Raw genomic sequence first — 24,810 nt, forward strand, 5'->3', positions numbered from 1 at the left:
CAAAAGAAAGTAAATATTGTATAAAGGTAAATAGAAATCAATTAAAAGTAGATAGTGTATGATTTCTTTGAAACTACATCTGCTATTTTATTTCAGGTGATGGTGATAAACAACCTATTGTAGAAGAAACCATTGTGCTTAAGAACATTCACCAAGAGATAGCTTCAAAGATAAACATCAATGTAGATTGTGGAGAAAAAGATGTTGAAGTTAATTTCGTTTCAAAGTCGATGAGAAGCAACAAATCAAGAATGAATGAAATGCCAGAGTTGTATCAAGTAGTGGCTAATTACTGCTTTATGAAGTACAGTGCATTCAAACAGTAAGTTATGAAATTTTTTAATTTTAAAAATATTCTATTTACTTTAGTTAATATTTTATTTACTTTAAATAATATTTTATTTACTTTATAAACACTTAAATGTGCACAGTGAAGAGCTTGTGAAATATGAAGCTCCTCTTATGATAACAAGGGATGACACAATATCCCTAGCTCCAACTTCCCCCCCTTAAATGCTAGCAGCGCTGGCTAGCAAGCTAGTGTGGCATGGCCAGCATCGCTTGCGCGCTAGGCGTGCTAGCATGCTAGTGCCTCGCACATAGCAGCACTGCCGCAAGCATCGCAAGGCCAGCAGCACGCAAGTGCTTGCTGGGCCTTGCTACCGTAAGCATGCAATGCATAGCACTCGCACAGCAGCATGCTATGCTTGCTTGTGATATGGGTTGTGCATGCGTGCTTGCTAGCGAGCAACACCAAGCAGCAGCATCGCATGCATTGGCTGGCTGCGCATGTGCGTGGGCAGGCTAGCCAGCAGCCCAGCCTTGGTGCTAGGCGCCAGCTGGCAGCCTTGGCAGCCAAGGCAGGCAGCCAGCCAGCCATGTGGCATGGTCAGCCGGTCAAGGGAGGGGACCAAGGGGTTAGTGTTTAGCTTGGGGAGCAAGGTGAGTTGGTCCCCCCTTTAGTGGTCCTCACCTACTCTCTCCTTCCTTGTGCCACTTGAAGCTTGTTGATTGCATTGCATTTTTATTTTGTTTTGATTAAAATAAAATAGAGGAAAATGCAAATCTCCCACATTGATGGGAGAAGGGAGATCAAGTCTCCATTCCCTATAAATACCCAAGTTTTGGGTTTGGGAAAAATCACTTGAGTTGACTCAATAATGCATCTCATCATTAGTGAGAAAACCTTTAAGTTCGTAATACTCTAGTTTTATTTTGTCAAGTCCCGACTAACCTTCGGGATTAAGACCGCTCGGGTCGAGTCGAGGGTGCAAGTCGTAGGAGGTCGTCGCACTTGCGTGGCTCGAGCTTTGAAGTAAGAGCTCGTGAATCGAGCGAAGCACGCATCGAGGGTAAGAATGTATTTTCTCCTTCTCTCTCTTATGTTGTTAATTATTGACAGGCTAAAGTCGTATCACCTAATCAAAAGAATTACCTAAGTCCTCTAACTAAAGAAGATAGGGAAGTAGGGTCGAATCAACAGGGAAACAAGTCTATCAATTCCTAAATAATTCATATAATCTAAACTATTAAGTAATCAAATTGTTGTTATTTGAAAATTAAACTAGGGGAAAACAATTAAAGTAAAGCAAATTAAATAAGGGAGAAATCAATAAATCAAAGCCTAGGGTATAGGTTCACTAATGAATAATATTCCAGGGTAAAATACAATAATCAATCATCAATGCATAAATTGACCAGATCATAAAGGGCTTTCACTACGTATTATAATCACATAATTAATCTACCGGTATTAAATCGCATCTCTCGAATCTTGACTTAACCATTTATAAATTAACCTGCCTATTGAAACTAAGCCTAAACATCAATTCTCATCTCTCGAATCTTAATTAATATTGCATAACTCATACAATTAAACCATGCCTAATCTAATTGCATAGCATTAAATCAATCAATAGGAAATCAATCAAGCATTGACAAACAACAATAATAAACTATCCCTTCATATTATTTATGGATCCCCACAACTCTAGAATTAAAACTACTCACACATATTTAAATCTAAACTAAGAAAAGCAATTAATAAACAAGACATAATTAATCAAAGCAATTAAATTACTGAAAATAAAAGGGGAATAAATCGTTACCAAAATAAACGGAAATGATGAATTATATAAATCAAAAGTGTAGGAGAAAACAAGAGTATTAACCAAAGCTTAAAACTAAAATCTAGAAATTAACTAATGAAAAAAAACCGTGCTCGTCACTTGCTAAAAACGTATTTATACTTCTACTTAAAAAGCCTAAATAAAAAAAATAAAAAAGTAAATTGCCGAAATTCCTCTTAGAAACACGCGCCTGGTCAAGTGGAGCTTCGCCCGGCCAGGCCTGCCTTTTTGCTGGTATCTTCTTCACTTGCGCCCGGTCGGGCGCGAGACAGGGCGAAGCGTGCTTTTCTTCTATATGCCTTGCCCGGCCGGGCGCGCCTCAGGGCGAGGGCTTACCCGGTCGGGCAAGCATCCGGGCAACTAAGAATTCTTCAATTGGGCTATTTTCTTGGCCTAATCTGGATTTCCTCTTTGGGTCCTTAACACTTGGTCCATTGCCTCGGTCTCTTCTCAACTGTCAAGCCCTTAATCACCGGTTTGATTGCTCCAATGCGGTCTTGGGCTACGGAATACGGTCATAATAATGCGATCCCACTCCAATGCTTGTAGTGGCTCAAATAAGTCCGGGAAAGTGATTCAAATCTGCAATTTCCTATAAAACAATACCAAAACTACGAAAACACTAGAAAGCGCATATTAGTAATAAAAGTGGCTCCAAAGAGCCAATAATACTCCTAAATATGACCAAGGGACGGGGGTAAATCTCTATATAAAATGAACATATCAAACTCCCCTAAGCCAAACCTTTGCTTGTCCCAAAGCAAAGAGCTCATCAATGAACAAATAAAACATACTTCACCCCAAAAGTCAATTTAAACCAAGCATAACCAATTCAAGGCAAATCCAACAAATATGCATCAAAGTCAACCGATCAAATCCATCCAACTACTCATCCTCCCTAACAATTGTCAAGTAGAGCAAACCACAATTGTATATGGAATTCAAGACTAGTGCTCATGCACTTTTCACTATTTTATGTAGCGGATATAAAATGCATCCGATCACTCTCCATCCAACCCCTTTAATGTGAACAATGCCCTCCCAAACTCACAATACTTGTGTGTTTAAAAGACATACACTCAACCTAGTAGTCGACTCGAAATATATCATATCATTCTTTGCATTGATAAACAACTAATTTCACATTCATACAACTCTATGCACAAAGGTCGGAAGGTGTTCAAAGCTTGTAACGGAAGGCTAGGGTAAAGGGTAGGAAATATTTGGGAAAATGTGAGAGTAAAGCCATGCTTAAGGGAGCCAAATCCTAAAAAAAAAAGGTCAAAAATAAATAATGACCAAATCATCTCCAACACAACTCAACTCTACAAAATTTTCACCAAACATCCAATTATATTAAAAATTCCCAACACTTACAACTTCACTCATATATACAAAATATAACATTGAGAAAATAAAGTGAATAAACAAACTTTGAACTCTTTTTTCCTTTCTCATTTTTTTTGAAACTTATTTTTCTCTTTCTTTTCTTTTTGGCAACCTTCATTAGAACACTTGAACATCGAAACAATTTTTTCTCTTTTGCTCTTTTTTTTCTTTTCATCTCACATTAGATTTTTTTCAACTTTGAACAACAATTTCTCAATTTTTTCCAATCCACAAAAATAAGAACAAATAAATAACTTCTCAAATCCACCCACATTGTGCAAATTATGTACACACTACAACTCCCTCATCTCACTTACTATTAGCTCCCCCAAGCCAAGCTTGGGACTAGTAACCAATGGGGCTTAAATAGGCTTGTAATGTGGCTAAATAAACAATAAAAGGGCACAAGCAACAACATGGGTAGCAAGAAGGGAACAGATGTATCTAATATTATTTGAAGGCCACCTAAAAGAACAAATGCCTTCGTCCTCCTCAATGTGCATAATAATGAGTCATACAAACATTACTCAAAGTTGCAAACCAATACTCAACTTCATTGACATATCAGGAACTAACACACATTCCTAACCAAATCAACTAGTCAAGCACTATATTCACAAGTAGTTGGGCAAAATTGACGCATGTTAGGGCATCCAAGCAATCAAACATCAAATCATGGCTAACCTATCCACAATACTCATCATCATATACCAAGAATCAAAACAATTTTCATGAATGGGGCACAGGGAAGCATGATTTATCATTCATTGGATCGTATTTTTTGTATTTTTTCAATTTTTTCAAAGCAATAAATCTAACTAGAAAGCAATAAAGCTATACTAAACACACCAAAAATGAAAGAGAGAGAAGAAGTAAGATACCTACATCCAAAAATCTCCCCCAAGCCAAAATCAAATTATGTCCTCATTGACTCGGGAATTAGCCCAGCATGGCTAATCACCACCATCCTCATCCATCACACCAAATCCTCCGCCACTGCCGCCTGCACCACCAGAAGAACTCCCACCAAAATGATTAGGGTTAACATTAATGCCCATCCCCCCAAAAGGAAAGTCTTGGTCGTAGCCAGAGAATGAAGAGTAGTCTGTGTAAATACCATGAGAGTCGGGATTCAAGTATCCCTAGGGTGGTGGCTAGAACCAGTCAGGGTAAAGGGAGTCAGCAGGAATAGCACCACGACGAGCATAATCGTCTTACATGGGATAAAGTCCCCTACCCGTGTTTCGCTGAACATAGCTGACCCTCTGGTCAAGGGAACCAACTAGCCTCCTAATGTCACCTACCTGTGCCCTAAGGCTTCCCCTGAGTCTCCTCTATCCTACCTATAGCCTAAACTATACTCTGTAGGTCCCAAATAGTCTCGGGGTCTAGCCTAGGCTGGTGTGGGGGTGGCTGAGGCACATTGGGTGGTGATGGTGCACGTGGTCGGGGCTATGCTCGGCCTTGGGCATGGGCAACTAGAATATCATGAGTGTAAGAAACTTGCCCAAGGGGAAAGGCGGTCAGCTCGGGGTTAGGAAGAGGGAAAACGTGTGTGTAATCCTTCCCTACCCTTACATGCCACTCTAGAACTTTGCTACGGTTAGGCTTAACACCCAGTTCAAAAATTGGAAGTGCGACAAGTTCATAAGAGTATCCCCCCCACAGTTGGTCAATCCCTCGTATCTAGACTCATTAAACCCCGCCTTCTTAATCGCTATCCTAGTGATTAGGCCGCCACAATGAATAGGGGTCTTGACATTGTTACTACAGGCATTGGCGTGCCTACTCAAATGGGTAATGATGTATCTGGATGTGTTCAATTTCCCGTACCCATAAACATAATGTCCTAGGATAGCTAGCTCGTTGGTTTGGGTGTTGTGAGGTTCATGACGAGCTAGAAAACAAGTCCCTGAAAATCTTTGGAAGATTTTAGGGACAGGGTGGTGGAAAGGAAGTGCGCTAGCATGTTGTGAATTTGGGCAAGGTTTGCCCGACAAAGCAAGATATATATCATCGGCCTTATAATCTTCATGCCATTGGGTGGGGGGAAAAGGATCAAGTTCAAATAAATTTGCAAATTCCACATAAGTTATACTAACATTTCTATTATTCAACCGGAAATGCAAATTAGGGCCATTATTTGATTGAACCACATTTAAAGAGGATAAAAATTCGCATGTTAATTCCCGATATGTGGGATAGTGCATATCTACAAACTTCCGCATGCCAATATCATTCATAAAACGTCTAACATGCTCATATAAACCTAGAGATTAAAGGGTGTCTCGGTGTAATAACCACCGAGAAGGATTTACCTCCCGTTCGTAGAGGTTGATGAGTCGTTCACGTTGTTGTGAAGTTGTAATTTTGATTGTCGGCCACTGAAGTAGTTGTAGCTCCGGGTCAACCAGTGCACTCGAACCACGTCCCCCTTGTGTTCTTGCCTTCTTTCCAAACATCTTGAAAATATGACTACAAATTTTTTGTTTCAAAAACAAACAAAATTAGGATAGAAATAAAGAGGGTAAAGAGAGGAGAAGGAATATGTAAAAATTTCTGAATTTGGGTGAGAATTGGAGGAGAGATCTTAGAGAGAAGGTAGAGAAATTTGAGTTTTAGAGAGAGAAACTATGGAGGAAAGAGTAAGAAAAAAGAAAGAAAGAAGAAGAAATCAGCGGAGGAAGTAAAGGCGCACCCGGCCGGGCGGCCTCTCGCCCGGTCGGGCGATCTGGTGAAATTAAAATCGTTGGGCTCTCGCCCGGTCGGGCGGATCCCCTCCCGGTCAGGCGAGATTAAGACTCCAAGTTCGCTTCCTCTCGCGCCCGGTCGGGCGGGTGCTCGCTCGATTGGGCGAATTTGACTCTTTTTCGATCTTTATTCTCGCGCCCGGTCGGGCGGATGTTCGCCTGGTCAAGAGATTTATAGGCCAAAATCCTTCTTTCTCTCGCGCCCTGTCAGGCGGTTGCTCGCCCGGTCGGGCGCGCTACAGCACTATGAGTCCGATTTTTCCTTTTTTCTTCAAAATTTAGCTAACTCTTTTTCTCCAACCTGTACACAATACTCTAAAACACATTTAATTCCCTCCTGTCTTCCTCTCAAAAGACAAAAATAAGGGAAAAACTATTCTAAAAAGCAAGAAAATATATGGGTTGCCTCCCGTAAAGAGCTTGTTTATCTAGGTCCCGCATGACCTTCCTACCATATGTCGATCAAGATGAGATGGAATCGATTAGGTGAAGTAATTCAACTGCACCAATCGTAGCCCTTCCTTGATATAAGACAGGCGGTTTCTTACTAGTAGTTGCTCGAGATTTCTCTTTGGCCTTGAATTTCTTCGTAATTTTGCTTGATTGAGCAAATGCCACCCTATCGGGTGGGACTTTCATTACAGGCTCGATTTTCGCAACTTGCTCATTTTTCTCCACTTGTTCATCTTCAAACCCAAGCCCTACACAATTTAGAGGTCTTTCTATAACATCCACTTCATCTTTCCATGTAGTAGTTTTTCCTGCAGAAGCAACACGAAATACCGGCTCAAAGGGATCTCTAACGAGAGCTTGGGGCTTATTAGAAAAATTATTTACATCGACCACACCAATACTAAAGCACTTTTCCTCTAACATGGGGCTTTTAGGGACATAATTTAGATTAAAAGTAATATTATCATCCCCTACACATAATGTAAGTTTACCACTTTTCACATCTATTATTGCCCCTGCAGTATGAAGGAATGGTCTACCCAAAATAATCGGAATTTGCAAATCTTCCTCCATATCAAGAACAACAAAATCAACAGGTATATAAAATTTACCTACTCTAACAGGAACATCCTCTAAAACACCTAAAGGGTATTTAATAGAACGATCGACCATTTGCAGAGTGATATTGGTAGCTTTTAATTTACCCATATTTAATCTAGAGCTCACATATAATGCCATGACACTTACACTAGAACCCAAATCACATAAAGCTTTATCAATCATTAGATTACCAATGTGACAGGGAACTGAAAAGCTACCCGGATCTTTTAGTTTAGGTGGAGAATTATTCTGTAATATAGCACTACATTCTTCAGTAAAAGAAATTGTCTCTACCTCACTAATAGATCTCTTTCTGGTCAAGATTTCTTTCATAAATTTAGAATATGCAGGAACTTCAGTAATTAATTCTATGAAAGGAACTGTTACTTGCAAATTCTTGACAACCTCCAGAAACTTATCAAACTGCTTATCTAGCTTACTCTTAAGACGTCTATTAGGGAACGATAGTTTGATAACTGATTTCTGTACATCTCCACTCTTGTCTTGATTTTTACCCTGCAATTTATTATCGGAAGAGTTAGTTTTTCTCTAGGGCGCTGTAGGGCTAGTAACAACAATATTTGGTGTAACAGAGTTAGGATTAGCAATTTTTGTAATGATAGGTTCATCATCTTTGGGCATAGAAGGCCCATCGTATTTTGTACCACTTCTCTGAGTAATTGCATCCATGTGATCTGTAGGTTTCACTGGCTACGATGGTAAGGCTCCCTGCTGGCGATTTTGTAGAGCAGAGGAAAGTTGCGCAATTTGATTGTCCATGATTTTATTATGAGCTAGAATCGAATTAATTTGCGCATCCCTACTCTGCATGCACTTTTGCATATTGGCTAACATAGTTTTGATTTCTAATAGGCCAGAATCAAAAGGAGGAGTAACAACCTGTTGTGGTCTCTAATGTGGAGGTTGGCAGTACCTGGTTGTTGTACCTGTGGTGGGGGGTTAAGCACATTCATATTATTGTACGACATAATTTGGTTATTTTTCAATCCTGCATTGTAGTTGTTAGAGTACGGATTAATTTGTTTATAGGTCTGAAAAGCTTTAATCTTCTCAAGCAAACTCCCATATTCCTGCACCCAATGACCTATAAGACCACAATTTTCACAAATTGTTGCAGAGTTAGTACCAACAGCAAAAACATTAGCAATGGGAGATGAATTAGAATTATTAATATTGTCCAGTTTCTGGCTAATAGCAGTCAATTGTGCTTGCAAAAAGGATATAGAATCAACTTGGTGTTTTCCCTTTTTTGCAAATCCTTTAGGATTCCCATATTGGGAATTATGAATAGTCATCTCTTCAACAACATTGCTCGCTATGTTCACATCTAAATTTATAAATGTTCTGTTAGCTGCAGAGTCTAAAATCATTCTTGAATTATATCCAAGCCCGTTGTAGAAAGCTTGCATTATTTGCCACTATGCTAGCCCATGATGGGGGCATTCTCTCTGCAAATCCTTAAATCTTTCCCAAGCTTCATATAAAGATTCATCTGCTTCTTTGGAAAATTTTTGGATCGAACTCCTTAACAAAGCTGTCCTATCTGCAGGGTAGTATTTATTATAGAAATTCAAAGCAAGAAATTCCCAATCAGTAATACCAAGTGCAGTTCTATCCAATCCATTATACCATAATTTAGCTTTACCACATAAAGAAAAAGGAAAAAGAATCACCCTGATTTGGTCCTGCGTGACTCCAGCTTGTCTAATAGTGTTGTAATATTGGCAAAAATCCAAGATGTGAAGATTTGGATCTTCACCCTTAGCTCCGCTAAATTGCTTCCTTTCGATCATAGTAATAAACTGGGGTTTAATCTCGAATTGTACTCCCTCGAGATTAGGTATCGGAGCAAGATGTGGAAAATCTGCCAAGGACGGCTGCGAATAATCGCTAAGCTTGCGAGATGGTTGAGCCGTCATCTCTGATTCTGGTTCTGAAGGAAGTTCTGTGTCACTAGAACGAGATGGGAGTTCCGAAGGTGTATTACCCTCGGAAGTAACTCTTACCTGTATAAAAAGGTTCTTCTGTCTTCGAAAAGAACGTTCGATTTCAGGATCAAATGGAATGTAACCTGATCTAGAACTCCTGGGCATAAACACAGAACTAAACAGACAAATATGAGAAACTGTCTCAAAGAACTTGCATTCTCTGAGACAAAAGAGAAAAATCTAGACTACAAAAACAATTAGAAATAAAAATAAAACCGTTTCCTCGGCAACGGCGCCAAATTTTGACAGGCTAAAGTCGTATCACCTAATCAAAAGAATTACCTAAGTCCTCTAATTAAAGTAGATAGGGAAGTTGGGTCGAATCCACGGGGAAACAAGTCTTTCTATTCCTAAATAATTAATATAATCTAAACTATTAAGTAATCGAATTGTTGTTATGTGAAAATTAAACTAGGGGAAAACAATTAAAGTAAGGCAAATTAAATAAGGGAGAAATAAATAATCAAAGCCTAGGGTATAGGTTCACCAATAAATAATATTCCAGGGTAAAACACATTAATCAATCATCAATGTAAAAATTGACCAGATCATAAAGGATTTTCGCTACGTATTATAATCACAGAATTAATGTACCGGTATTAAATCGCATCCCTCGAATCTTGACTTAACTCCCTCGAATCTTGACTTAACCATTTATAAATTAATCTACCTATTGAAACTAAGCCTAAACATCAATTCTCATCTCTCGTATCTCGAATTAATATTGCATAAATCATACAATTAAACCAGGCATAATCTAATTGCATAGCATTAAATCAATCAACAGGAAATCAATCAAGCATTGACAATCAACAATAATAAACTACCCCTTCATATTATTTTTGGATCCCCACAACCATAGAATTAAAACTACTCACACATATTTAAATCTAAACTAAGAAAAGCAATTAATAAACAAGACATAATTAATCAAAGCAATTAAATTACTGAAAATAAAAGGGGAAGAAATCGTTACCAAAATAAACGGAAATGATGAATTATATAAATCAAAAGTGTAGGGAGAAAACAAGATTATTAACCAAAGCTTAAAATTAAAATCTAGAAATCAACCAATTAAAAAAAAACCGTACTCGTCACTTGCTAAAAACGTATTTATACTTCAACTTAAAAAGCCTAAATAAAAAAATTAAAAAAAAATAAAAAAAACCAAAGTAAATTGCCGAAATTCCTCTTAGAAACACGCGCCCTGTCGGGCAGAGCTTCGCCCGGCCAGGCCCGCCTTTTTGCTGGTGTCTTCTTCACTCGTGCCCGGTCGGGCCCGAGACAGGGCAAAGCGTGCTTTTCTTCTATATGCCTCGCCCGGCCGGGCGCGCCTCAGGGCGAGGGCTTACCCAGTCGGGCGAGCATCTGGGCAACTAAGAATTCTTCAATTGGGCTATTTTCTTGGCCCAATCTGGATTTCCTCTTTGGGTTCTTAACACTTGGTCCATTGCCTCAGTCTCTTCTCAACTGTCGAGCCCTTAATCACCGGTTTGATTGCTCCAACGCGGTCTTGGGCTACGGAATACGATCATAATAATGCGATCCCATTCCAATGCTCGTAGTGGCTCAAATAAGTCGGGGAAAATGCTTCAAATCTGCAATTTCCTATAAAACAATACCAAAACTACGAAAACACTAGAAAACGCATCTTAGTAATAAAAGTGGCTCCAAAGAGCCAATAATACTCCTAAATATGACCAAGGGACAGGGGTAAATCTCTATATAAAATGAACATATCAATTATGTGATTACATGTTTAGTTGCTTTAATTAGTGGGCGGGTCTTGGGCGGGTTTCTCTTCCACGTAGCATTGGACGCTACGAAACCCAACACAATGTCGGTCATTTCTTATGAATGATTCACGATTGAAAGAAGATCCATCATGCTTTTTCTTTGGCATTGACCACAATGTAAGCGTTAAATTAAATGTTTAGCTAAATACGTAATTAAATGTATATGATCTAATTAAGTAACATGTTTTATGTCCTCATTAATACACAGAGACCTTTAGAGCTGTCTCTCATGTCACAAGATCCTTCCCAGCCATCTCCTTCAACACACGCAGAAGAATTGATTCAGGCATGGTATGATTCACTACAAGAAAAACGGGTTTGGGCGACGAACTTCATTAGTATGGGCAACGAAATATGTTGTCGTTGCACAAAAATGTTAATATGGGCTTCTAATCCAATTTCATTGCCCAAATCTATATTTTGGGCGACGAAATACAATCCCGTAGCCCAATATGACTTTTGTGCCACGAGTATATATATATGGGCTACCAATTTGTTTTTCGTTGCCCAAATTTAATAAAACGACGAATTAATTTAATTCTACAGTCGTCCAAAACTTAAAAATAAGGCGGAAATTTTAATTTTTATTTTGTAATTTCCCACGTTCACAAATTAGTATAGAGTTCTCTCGCGGTTTTTCCCAAACTAATGAACTCTTGATTCTATTCAACAAAAAAAAAGAACTACTCTTAATTAATCAGGTATTCAACTCCCATCTCACCTCTATTTCAATCTTCTCCCTAAAACAAAACCCTCGTACTCTACCTCTAATTGCATAATCTTCTCCTCAAATCAGGTTTTTTCGGTGGCCGCTCCGATCTAGTCTGGTTCTCTCCGACGCGGCACACAAAATCTTACACTACACTCGCATCTAAAGATTATCTATTCAGGTAATTCGCACCTACAAATTCGGTTTTTTTTTTTAACATTTTTGGGTGAAATTTGGTCTTTGAATTGATATAATCTGCTATGTGAGTCGATTGATTTAACATGCAAGGTAGAAATCCCATTTTATTTGTCGAATTATAGGAAATTTTGAGCGTTTTTATAGAAGTCGGTTGATTAATCAATGAATCCTGTTAACAATGGTTTTGGTTCGTTGTTTATTCTCTTTCAATTTTGTTGCGATTATGTGTTTTTGGTTCAGATATGTTTAGTTTCTTGCTAATTTTGTAGTAAATTGTACTGTTGTTTTATTTACAATTTTATTGTGATTTTCATTGAGAATTTCTTGCAATTTTAGTTGCTTGATTATACTTTATATCTAGGCAATACTTAAAATGATCATTACATGTAATTTACATAATCAGATTAATATTTGCATAGACAATATTCATTCTGTTGGACATATCTTGGGATTTTTCTCATACAGTGGGTCTAATTTAAAGTATTAAAAGAAAAGATGGATAACTTGACTACATGCACAATCTTTTGATACTTAAAAATGGAATGAGATTGATGTAATTGAGCTGTCTTTGCCTAAAAATTGAGCTGCTGCCTGTTAAGAATCTTTAAACTATATGTTAGAATATATTGGGATATATTCTGACTTTGTATATTTGTTATATATGTTAGGAGTATAATTAGCTTTAGATGTATCCCTTAATTAGAGCTAATCAGTTTGTATACTCTAGCTAATTCCTAGCTAATCAATTTGTATACTCTGCCTAACTTCACGCTTGTAATCTTGTATATAAGCCAAGGATGCTTAATGAATTGAGGAAGGAAAGATTCCCCATAATTCTTTCACTATACAATCTCATTCCAGTTAAAACTATAACTTTGTGTCAAAAAAAAGTTAAAACTATAACTTAATAACCATATTAATATTTGCATTGATAATTAGGTATCTTACATATAGAGGGTTCAAAAGATATATTTCCCTTTAATTCAAATATCTTTATACTAGGCACTAAACCAAATTTATAATATTCAATTAGAAATGTCTTAAGAAACAATTAAATTGACACGGCATCATTCCATAAGATTTAGTATTAGTTAGTCTAAAGTCTAAACTTTAACAGACCAATATAAATAATGCAAGTAATAAAGTTTCAAGTTTAACTTGAAGTTCCTATTATATAAAAAATTAAAACCTCCAAATTTTTCATCACTTGTGTTGGTATGTTTGTTTTTGTGATGAATCTAATGATGTAAGATTTTCTTGTTCACACGGTTAATAGCTAAACTATCTAATGTGATCATTTTTTTGTCGCTAATGTTTTTTTTTTAATTATTGTTTGTAAGAATGAATATGGATCGAAGTTGGATGAATCATAATGGTGTAAAGGATAGACAAAAAAAGGAGTACATAGCGGGTGTTAATGAATTTCTACGGTTTGCTTTTAGGGGAATAAGTGGCGAAACAATGTTGAAATGTCCTTGTCTTAACTGTAGATTGGTTATGTCACAAACTCGTAAAAATATGCTATGTCACTTGCTAGTATATGGCATTGATCGTAGTTACAACCCATGGTTGAGTCACGGAGAAAGTGTAGAACAAATTGATAAAAATAAAGATCAAGGGTATGCAGCAGAGGTTTCAGATAATGAGAGTGAGGATCGTCCTTTTGATGACATGGCTCCATTTGTTTTCGATGCAACAAGCGCGTGGAATTCTATAAACTCTACATCAATCAATGAAAATGAAAGAACCACATATGTAGGATCAAGTAGTGGCACTAGTGAAACTCCTATGTTGCTCCAAAAATTAGTGGAGGATATGGAGGCTGGCATGTATCCAGGATGTAAAACATTTAAGAGATTGGATTTTATTATGTCATTGATGCACATTAAAGTTAGCAACAAGTGGAGTGATAAGTCTTTTTCAATGTTATTGAATGCATTGCATAGGGCGTTTAATTATGATAACAATTTGCCTTCAAGCTCTTATGACGCAAAAAAATATACTAAAGCGCTAGGGTTAGATTATGTTAAGATTGATGCATGCGTCAACCATTGTGTTTTATTTAGAAAGGAGTTTGCAAATGAAGTTAAATGTCCTAAGTGTTCAGCACCTGGATGGAAGCAGGATATTTCTTAAGATGATGAGAATTCAGATGATGAAGATGAGGGTGTCCATAGAAAAACACGAGTACCTCAATTAGTCTTGTGCCATTTTCCACTTATTCCAAGGCTCCAAAGGATGTTCATGTGCTCCAAGCTAGCAATGCACATGCGGTGGCATAATAAAGGACATGCTGGTGATGATGACGACGGTATTATGAGACACCCAAGAGATTCAAAATCGTGGAAGTCTTTAGATGAGCTATATCCCGAATTTGCTGCAGATGCACGTAATGTACGCTTGGCTTTAGATAGTGATGGGTTCAATCCCGGGGCGAACATGAGTAGTAGATATAGCATATGGCCTGTTATGTTGGTACCTTATAATTTACCTCCTTGGATGTGCATGAAAAGAGACAACATGATGTTGTCATTATTAATTCCCGGCCCTAAATCTCCTGGTAATGACATAGATGTTTTTTTGCAACCTTTGATAGATGAGTTGAAGGAATTATGGGAGAGTGGGGTACAAACCTTTGATGCCCATAGTAAGGAGACATTTAATATGCGAGCAGTGTTAATGTGGACAATTAGTGATTTCCCAGCATATGCCAATTTGTCTGGCTGGAGCACTAAAGGGGCGAAGGCTTGCCCTAATTGCCACAAAGACACAAATTCCGAATGGTTGAAACATGGCCACAAATGGTGTTATATGTGTCATCGTGTTTTTTTAGAACCAGATCATAAGTGGAGACTTAATAAGAGGTTCTTTAGTAAGAAAGTTGAAAGGCGCGCACCACCTAATCCATTATCAGGGAATGATGCTTTGGAGCAGCTACATGGATACCCTAATGTGGAATTTGGTAAAGATAATAAAGGGAAACGAAAAAGAGGGGAAAGATATATTGTTCACCAGTGGAAAAAGATTAGCGTTTTTTTCAATTGCCTTATTAGAGACATCTGTTAGTTCGACATAACTTGGATGTGATGCATGTGGAAAAAAACGTTTGTGAAAATATATTAGGCACATTTCTAGACTTACCTGGAAAGAACAAAGACTCTGTAAATGCTCGGTTGGATTTAGAAGCCATGAAAATGCACGATGATCTTCGACCGAAGAAAGTAAGGGACAAGTATCAAATACCGCGAGCCCCTTTCAACTTGACCTTACATGAAAGGAGGAAAATTGTCACATTTTTATCGAAATTAGCGTTCCCCGATGGTTATTCATCTAACATTTCTCGATGTGCTTCTTTGCAAGATGGAAAAATCATAGGAATGAAAACTTATGATTTTCATGTTTTCATGCAAGATTTGCTTACCCTGACCTTTCAAGGTGTCTTAGATGAAAAAGTTTTAGAACCTTTAAGAGAGCTTAGTTTGTTTTTTAAGCAGCTTTGCGCTAAGACCTTAAAAGTAGCCGACTTGGAACGAATGGAAGCAAATATAGCAATCACATTATGCAAGCTAGAACGTATCTTTGTTCTGGCTTTCTTTGATGTGATGATTCATCTTCCCATACACTTAGCTACAGAAGCAAAATTGGCTGGACCTGTGCATTATCGCTGGATGTATCGATTTGAAAGGTAAGTTTAATTTATTGTATGTCTAAATATCTAAAAATAAAGTGAATTTTATTACACTTATTCTAGTCTTTATTATTAGAGCAATGCGGACATTTAAATCATTTGTACGGAACAAAGTGCATCCTGAAGGATGAATTGCCGAAGGGTATATTCAGAAGGAATTACTAGTATTTTGTGCTAGATATCTCTCTAAGATTGAGACACAATTCAATCGTTTAGATCAAAATGAGGATATGAACTATCCACAACTTCATAGTCTTTCGGTGTTTTATAACACCGGCAAGACATTGGGGAAGCCAAATTTAAAGCAATTGAGTATTGAAGATTGGAGAAAAGCTCAATTGTATGTTTTGCAGAATTGTGAAGAAGCACAACCTTTTTTTGAGTAAGTATATAAAATTATAATTATATTATTATACGATTATACGGACTAAATGTTGCTAAACATTTTTTTTTTTTGTTCGTAGTGAGTATGAGAATGACATAGGCCATCGAGATGTTGAATTCTGCAAGTGGTTTGAGAATAGAGTAAGATAGTGCTTTATTCCTATATATATATATATACACATAAATACATTAAATTCTGCACATATATTCATTTTTTATTTGTATTTATATTGAAAATAATTAGATTATACAACTTTGGGAAGATAAGGATGAACGAGTTACAGAAGAATTATTGTGCTTGGCACGAGGGCCAATGAAGCGTGTTGTAACTTTTGATGGATATGTTATTAATGGGTTTAGATTTCACACTAAAAAGCGTCAAAGACATCGAAAAACCCAAAATAGTGGCGTTGTTGTATTAGGGGATGCAGAGAGTGGAGGGAAGGACTTTTACGGGACTTTAGATGAAGTTATTGTTCTGGAGTATGATGCCTTAGAAAACCGAACAAGTCCTAAGGTGGTATTGTTTAGGTGTAAGTGCAACAAACTCAAGGTAGTCAAGAACATGAAGGATCATCAGATAATCCACTTGAAACTCAACAGGATCCTCATTACATCACCTTATTTGAGAAAACTAAAAAGTAATCAATAGTCCCTTGGTGGTTTTTTTTAGTATTTTTTTATATAAGTTTTATAAATTTTATAAATCATTGAATTGAGTTATTTATTCTTGTGCTTGAATTAATATGCTAGGAATAAAGACAAGGGATTTGAACCTAATGCTGAAAAAGACTATGAGGCGCTTAGAAACCTTCATGAAAAAAGAAGTGAAAGAGCATGGTGAAGATACACTAAGTGTCAAAGAAGCAGGTTTTCAAACCAAAGTCTGGATATGTCAAGGGACTTGGTCCTGGAGCTCGTCCACCTAAGAAAAGAAGAGTTGTAGGAGAAACTAATGAAGTTAGAGTGGAATTATCGGCTGAGATTCAACAATTAAAAGAGGATGCCGCAACACGTGAGGGTGTACTTGTATCTCAGATTGAATCCCTGAAGGAATCTAATGAAGAGCTTAGAACCTCAAATGAAGAGCTTATAGCATCAAATGATGAGCTTAAAGCGACCGTATCTAGAATCAACATAGAAGCTCAGAAACGTGAAAAGAAGCTCAGAGATGATATGATGAAAATGTTTGAGCAACTTAGGTATGACACTTACTCATCTTCTATTTGAGATATATATTTTTAGTTATTATCAAAAAAATATGTTGCTGCGTGTTGTTGCTGTTATGGTTCTTGGTAGTGTCTATTAGCTTTTTATGAAGTTTATGAAGCAAGCATACTGAATAGTTGGATGGAGTATGCAGTCAAATATAATTCACTTCTATAAACATTTAAAATATAATATCTCCAAGATCTGACTCTTTCTTAGAATTGGACCTAGTCCTTGTATACTATGTCTATGGTGTCTATCATCATCCCCATCACTCTCCTCTGTAGAGCCTGACTGTTTCTGTAGCATTGGGTTCTTTCTTACGTCCTTTTTAGCATAGCACGTGTCTTATCCTTAAACCTCGAACTTTTCCTTCTTTTCTTTTGTTGCCTCTTTTCGACCTTTACAAGCCTACTATCATTAGGACATTGAGAAGCACTGCTGGTTGATTCTGCTTTATATTTTATCGTCCTTTGTTTTTCCTTACCACGACTGTGTTCATCTCATTGTCCTGACTATCACCACAACTTTAACTGGAGATAAGTGCATGGAGCTATTATATGAACCTGTGAAAGAGTAGAGTTAATAGATGACTCCTCTGCTCAGCCGACTATATGTATTTTAAGTTGTCGGCTGAGTATGCAGAATCCCCTCTCGCCTTTGTGTTCCTCTATCTGCAACTTTGGTTTTGCATTACTTGTATTTTCAGAGGAAGTTTTAGAAACATCAGATTTGGTAACTTACAAGCTCTACTGGCGGAAGATGAAGTTATTCCCGTGTAATTTGCTAAATAACTCGTTGTACCAAAAATTTCTGATGTGATACAGTTGTTTGAGGATGGGATTCCTGAGAATTCCTAGGCAGGTTGAAAGTCTGTGGACTTTCATTTGCCCTTGTATGACTATTGACTAGGTTCTGTTTCGGAAAAATGAGTAGATATCATATGAGCAAGTTATTATTTGTACGAATACATGCTTTGCTTGGAATGAATAGGTTTCTGGTCGTTGTTTGTGCAAGCTTTCTGGTGTTAGAGTACTGATAAAATACCCTTTCAGTTCAAAGATATTGTTGTGTGATGTAGGGATAAATGGTTTTAAATCTGATTTCTATTATTGAGATCTTTGGGCATATGCATATTAGCTTCTTTACTAATACAGATTTACATCTGTAATCAAGTTATCGACCTCCAGCTATGAAACCACGCACCTAAGACTGAACCTGTTCCATATCTGAGCTGATTCAGTACCAAGCTTAATTCCGAGCCAGTCACAAAATTTATAGCTTCATCTGAATATAGACTGGTTTTAAAAACCTGATATAACTAGTCAATATCTATTGTGCGTTGGTCTGGCTCAGGTCAAAAAGCTTGACCTAGAGCCTGATAACATAACCAAACCTATAACTGATCATGTGGCAACTTAGTAGTATACATTTTGAGTGTCGAATTCTAGATTCAGGAAAAAAGCTTGTGGATTTTTTAGGCAAGCATTGGGTGGAGGCCCGTGTTCATCATCAATGAATTTTAGTGAGGTATGCTTTATCATTTGGAATGAATTTTTCTGAGGTATGTTGAGTCTCAAATTTTGTAGGACAAAGGTATATTATTTTTTTGAAAGGAAATGTAAATTCTTCTTGCATCCCCTTTGATATATCCTCATTCGCAAGGTGAAAATAACTAGTATATATTTTTGGATGCAGCAATTTTAATACTATTGTGTAATAAAGTTTAGATTTGTGAAAATGATTGCATGATTTATATACTAAAATATCGGATGCTTTCAATAATTATTTTGATGTTACTAACTTATGTTTCACTTACATAGGAATAACATGGGCTAGCAATGAATTCGAAAGATGGATGATTGCAACTATTGAAGGTGGTATATATGAGCAGCGTTGAGAAGGGGTCGATGTAATTAAGTTTGTAATTAGTGTTATTTTATTTAATTTTTAAAGGATCATGTACCTTGTTGACAAAGTGGGATTATCTTATAATTTACACATTTTCTTAATATGTTTTTATAAATTAAACTATTTCATATAATAATTATTCAAAATGTTTGGTATTTGAATTCATTTTCAGATTTATTTGTTTTTTAATAGGTTGTACTACCCATAGTAAGAAAATAATAAAAACACTCGACCCTATTAAAAAGCATATGATCGATACCAACAAATATGGACAGCGAGTAACTTTGTTGCACAAAGTACTATGGGCAACGACATAACGCACATTGGGCCATTGGGGAAAAGATGGGCGTCGATTAATTTCGTTGCCCAAAATATTATGGGCAACGAAAATAATTTGTCGCCCAATGTATCAAATATAGGGCAATGAACTTGGTCGTCGCCCAAAATATTATGGGCGACGAAATGAACAGATCATAGGCAACTAACTTGTTCGTTGCACAAAGTAACCTTTGTGCAACGAAATAAAAATTCGTCGCCCAATATGTAATGGGCTTCGACCTTAGGGCTTCGGACCCATGTCTAGACCCATTTCGTTGCCCAAGGTTTTGGGCGACGAAAATAAGCTTTACAAATGGTATAGGTGGAGGAAATGTCAAACTTCCTGAAGAGAATAAATCATAAAAAAGCTGATGAAATTCTAGTTTATGAGTTTGATGAAGTTAAGTTCAAGTGGAAAACACCAAAATATACTCTTGATTGTGGTGTTTTTACAATGATGCATATGCTGTGTTTTACCAGAGACCCTTTTGATTCTGACCTTGATTTAGCAAATAGGAGAAAGATGTATCGTACAGAAATCTGTGTTGCTCTTACTTTGGCAGAGATAAACACTAAAAGAAAAAGTCTTGTGGAAAAAGTTTCAAGGTTCAGAGTTGTTAGAAAACTTGAGCATGAGAAAGAGGTGAAAGATATGATATATGTTTCTGATTTCTTGAAAACACACAAGGAGAAAATGAAAAACATGAGCTTGAAATGTAACCAAGTGATTAACTACTTAGCAGTCAATGATGATGAAAACTTTCCAAACAAGAGGTATGTGTTATACTTGCAAATAAACTAATACTCCTGTTGCATTATATATTGAATTGTTTGACATAAATTTAATTTAAAATTTAATTTAACATTACAGCGAAGTAGTAGGTTGGTTTGGAGAATCAATTGAAATAATAAGGGGAGATTGTAACACTTTGCTCAATGAATGGAAAGCTTCAACTAATTTGATCAGTGCTTGGTCAAACCACCTCAATAACAATGAAAGGCAAAAAGACAGGTCTGAAAATGACATGGTCAGATTCTTCTTTGGACTTGACTTCATGGTAAGTTTTTTAACGTTTACTTTTATAATATAAAACTATGCATTGTATAAATATGTGAAATAAACTTGGGAATTTTTTTGCAAGATGCTTTAACTATGTGTTTGCACATGGGAAAAAGGGAGTAACAAGTTTGCAAAAACTATGGATTGATTGGACAAAATCATAATCATTGGACTTGGATGCAGCTGAATGTGTAAGATATAGAATAAATATTTAAAGTAGGAAAATATATGTTTAAAGTAATAAAAAACAACTTTAAAGTAAATTTGTGTAAATATTTTTTATGTGCAGGTATTTATACCTCTGAAACTATTGATGTATAAACTTCAAAGATAAAACTATTGATCATTTGGACAACACTTTATATAAGAGCATTGATGATTATGAGCCTGTACAGAGTTTTATCTTAGAAACGGTAAAGCATAAATAGATTAAGAAAATGACATTAAATTCATTTTTCAATGTATCATATTACATTAATATTCATTCCACAGCAGACCGTACAAATTGCAGAAGCTGTTTAAAAAAAGAAAGCATCCAAAGGCAAATGATATGTTGTCCTACAAGCTGAGAATAATTGAACTTCCATTCCAAAAAGAAAGACAAGAAAATTACTCAGGAATAAGCTATCTAATGCTGTACATGAAGGTGTATGATGGTGTTAATGGGATAGGATTGGGAACCATAAAAGAGGTAAGTTACCATACTTATTTCTAAAGTCCTTGAATTCTTTAAGTTATATGGATTACTTATAGCATAAATTATTTAAACTAAAGTTAATCTTTTGTTTTTTTACAGGAATTTCAAAGATTGACACAACATCATATAAAAACAGTACTTGACCTACTTCTCAATGAAAACAATCAGATGCAAGAGAAACTGCTGACAAATGTTAAGGATTGGAAAGAGAAGAAAGCACAAAAAACATGTGAAGAATTGTAAATGTTTTTAATAGATTTGAATATGTCATAGACATTAGAGTACTTTAAGTTGAATATTATTAATCCAAAACATTAGTTTTAAGGTTTAAGTAGTATGTTTGTATGAAGAATACATATTATATCTCTGAGTTGAAGTAGTAGAATTATTTTCTGTGAAAAATGGTGCTAGATATAAAAGTAGATGAAATCAATCAAAAGGTAAATGAAAATAAGGTTAAAGTAACAGGAACTCAGTTAAAAGTAAAAGAAAAAAGTTTAGAAAATGCATTCTTTCTGAAATATGGTGTTCGATTTTAAAGTAAAGAAAAATATTGATAAAGTAAAAGAAATTAATCCAAAAGTAAATAAAAAATAGTCAAAAATATGATGTTCGATTTAAAAGTAAAGGGAATTAGTGTTAAAGTAAAAGACATGAAGTTAAAAGTAAAAGAAAAAAGTTCAAAAAATATATAAGGTGGTTGTGGAAGTGGAGGTGGTTGTGCGGTGGTAGAAGGTGGTGTAGGTGGTTGTGCAATGGAGATAAGGGAGAGAGAAAAGAATATTTTGTTTATAAAACAGCCTCGTATATTAACAAGTTTTGTTAACATGGGACCATAGGGGAGTATTAAAATATAATGTTATAAATGTGGTCCTGTGCTAATTTTAGAAATGTGTCAAGTATTTTAGGACGGATGGAAATGGAAATTGTGTCAAGTATATTGGGACGAAAGGAGTAATATAGGACATTATCTTCAATTTTGTAAATAAGGACATTACATGATAATATAATTCATATGATATATTATTCATTGTGAAAGGCAGGAAAAAACAATATCATAAAGTAAATGAAATATTTCATAAAATTAAAGTATAATAGGTAAAAGTAAATAAACTGGACTTTACTTTTGCAGTACAATTACTTAGAGTAAATGTAAAAATATTATATCTCTTAGTTGAAGTAGTAGAATTATTCTGTGTGAAAAATGGTGCTAGATATAAAAGTAGAAGAAATCAATCAAAAGATAAATGAAAATAATGTTAAAGTAACAGGAACGCAGTTAAAAGTAAAAGAAAATAGTTTAGAAAATGAAGTCTTTTTGAAATATGGTGTTCAATTTTAAAGTAAAGAAACATACTATTAAAGTTAAATAAATTAATCCAAAAGTAAATGAAATTATTATTAAAGTAAAAGGAACAAATTTAAGAGAAAAAAAGTTCAAAAATAGTCAAAAATATGATGTTCGATTTAAAAGTAAAGGGAATTAGTGTTAAAGTAAAAGACATGAAGTTAAAAGTAAAAAGCTCAAAAATAAAGTCTTTATGAGGTGGTTGTGGAGGTGGAGGTGGAGGTGGTTGTGAGGTGGTTGTGGAAGTGGTAGTTCAATGCTTGTTATAGTAAATGAAATATTTCATAAAGTTAAAGTATAATAAGTAAAAGTAAATAAATTGAATTTTATTTTTGCAATACAATTACTTAGAGTAAATGTAAAAATATTACATAAAAAAAAAAAAAAAAAAAAAAAAAACATTAACATTTCTTCAGTATATCTTGATCATCCAAAACATCTTTAAATTTCCAAGTATTATAATAACTGCACAAAAATAAACATCACAAAATCAATGACAGATTAAAGTAAATAAATTACAATGTAAAGTAAATGAATTTCAACTTAAATTAAATGAGAAAAGTACAAAGGTGAAATACCTAAAAAAAAAGTACAAGTATAATAACACCAGCACAAAAATAAAAAGTAAATCAAGTTAAATTTTAAAGTATATAAATAACAGATTAAAGTAAATGGGACACATGTAAAAGTAAAATACCTGAAGAACTACTTGTTTGGACAGTATACACCAGATTGCCCACAAGCTCTACAGGTTCTGCCCTTTTTGGATTTTTCTTCAGAAGCTATTTCTTTTGCACTCTTCAACCACTTTGAACTTCTGGCAGAACCTTTATTAAGATACTGATTTGGAGGCAAGATGTTTACATCTACTTCATTTGACCCAACCAAAACCTGAATATCAGCATCTTTCACCTCTTTTGAACTAGTTGCATTTTCAGAATTATTCTTTGTCAGCATCTGCTCCTCAAATGAAAATAATGTCCTAATAAGCTCAGATAAATCATCCTCAGATTGCTCAGATAAACTCACACAACTGAAAATCTTGGACCACACATCACTCACCAATTGCTTCTTCTTATCATACCTAGAAGCATCATCCAGAACAACATTTATGCCTGAAGCTTTCTTCAGAATGTCTTTTCTCAAACGATTCATAATATAAAGATCAGGAATTTCACGTATAGACTTGCCTTTCATAATAAACAGAATGTGTCTACAAAAGATGCCTTGACTCTCAAACATTTTACAAGTACAACTGCATTCATATGTGGCCAAGTCAAAATTTACATCAAAGTTTTTCCTTTTCTCATGATCAACAATTACAGGAAACTCCACACCATCTCCATATAGAGAACTACAACTTTCAACACCACATGAGAAACAGGCTGCCTCGCATTCTTCTTGAAAATCATAAAATATGGCACGACTGTAAACAACAACAGCGTGCTTTTCCAAGTGTAAATGAGTAACCAATTGAGGCTCATATTTATTAAGCCTGTTCAACTCATCCTGTTCATGCCTTTGAGCATCAAGAGCAGTTTCATAACGGTTTCATAACGGACAAAGAATTCAACACAGGTCACATGGGGGTTTATAAAATTACAAAAGAAACTGTTTTCACCTTCAGATCTAGAAGTAGATTGCAGTAACCCACCCATAAACAAGTCCCTGAAACATGCAAGGATCCAAAGATGCCTAATCTTGAACATGTATGCAAACCACTCATGATCTACAAGGTCAAATTCCTCCATAACACTGTTCCAGCCATCAACAAATACATGGGGATCAATTTCTCTATCCCTAACTACTGCACTTAGCTTTTTCAAGAACTTAGTTTCGTTACAAAACTGAGTTCCAACCTTTTTAGGTACCTTCCTCATTATGTGCCACATACATAACCTGTGTTTAGTCTTGGTAAAAACCTTTTGTATGGAAATACCCACTGCAGGATCTTGATCAGTGATTATGCAAGAGGGTTCTCTTCCCATACACTTCAAAAAATTTTGAAATAGCCACACAAAAGATTCTACATCTTCTTTAGATAATAAAGCAGCACAAAATGTAACACATCTCTTATGATTATCAACTCCAATAAAAGGGCAGAAAACCAATGAGTATTTATTTGCATCACAGGTAGAATCAAAAGATAAAGAGTCCGCCAA

The 24,810-nt window shown here is 35.8% G+C and overlaps 2 protein-coding genes across 2 annotated transcripts; one reads left to right on the forward strand and one right to left on the reverse strand.

Annotated features, from left to right (window-relative positions):
- Window positions 1-14,301: 14,301 nt before the first annotated feature.
- On the forward strand, window positions 14,302-16,757 carry LOC110707602. Its single transcript, XM_021885629.1, has 5 exons — window positions 14,302-15,094; window positions 15,157-15,718; window positions 15,900-16,103; window positions 16,186-16,246; window positions 16,350-16,757. Exons 1-5 carry the CDS (start codon window positions 14,302-14,304, stop codon window positions 16,755-16,757), a joined length of 2,028 nt encoding a protein of 675 aa, XP_021741321.1.
- Window positions 16,758-23,049: 6,292 nt separating this feature from the next.
- On the reverse strand, window positions 23,050-24,528 carry LOC110707603 (protein FAR-RED IMPAIRED RESPONSE 1-like). The gene is made up of 3 exons (XM_021885630.1): window positions 24,368-24,528; window positions 23,358-24,167; window positions 23,050-23,113 (listed from the first exon to the last, which is right to left on the reverse strand). Exons 1-3 carry the CDS (start codon window positions 24,526-24,528, stop codon window positions 23,050-23,052), a joined length of 1,035 nt encoding a protein of 344 aa, XP_021741322.1.
- Between the last annotated feature and the right edge of the window lie 282 nt (window positions 24,529-24,810).

This window comes from Chenopodium quinoa, unplaced genomic scaffold (genome assembly GCF_001683475.1).
Source record: "Chenopodium quinoa cultivar QQ74 unplaced genomic scaffold, ASM168347v1, whole genome shotgun sequence".
NCBI classification, from domain to species: Eukaryota; Viridiplantae; Streptophyta; class Magnoliopsida; order Caryophyllales; family Amaranthaceae; genus Chenopodium; species Chenopodium quinoa.

Excerpts from the sequence above, each read along its gene's own strand:
- LOC110707602 (XM_021885629.1), top strand. The coding sequence starts at position 14,302 with ATGCGGTGGCATAATAAAGGACATGCTGGTGATGATGACGACGGTATT. Across the intron at positions 15,719-15,899 it reads TGGATGTATCGATTTGAAAG|ATATCTCTCTAAGATTGAGA; the intron begins GTAAGTTTAATT and ends ATTTTGTGCTAG. Across the intron at positions 16,104-16,185 it reads GAAGCACAACCTTTTTTTGA|TGAGTATGAGAATGACATAG; the intron begins GTAAGTATATAA and ends TTTTGTTCGTAG.
- LOC110707603 (XM_021885630.1), bottom strand. The coding sequence starts at position 24,528 with ATGAGGAAGGTACCTAAAAAGGTTGGAACTCAGTTTTGTAACGAAACT. Across the intron at positions 24,168-24,367 it reads GACCTTGTAGATCATGAGTG|GCATGAACAGGATGAGTTGA; the intron begins GTTTGCATACAT and ends TGATGCTCAAAG. Across the intron at positions 23,114-23,357 it reads GGTGTATACTGTCCAAACAA|TTATTATAATACTTGGAAAT; the intron begins GTAGTTCTTCAG and ends ATTTTTGTGCAG.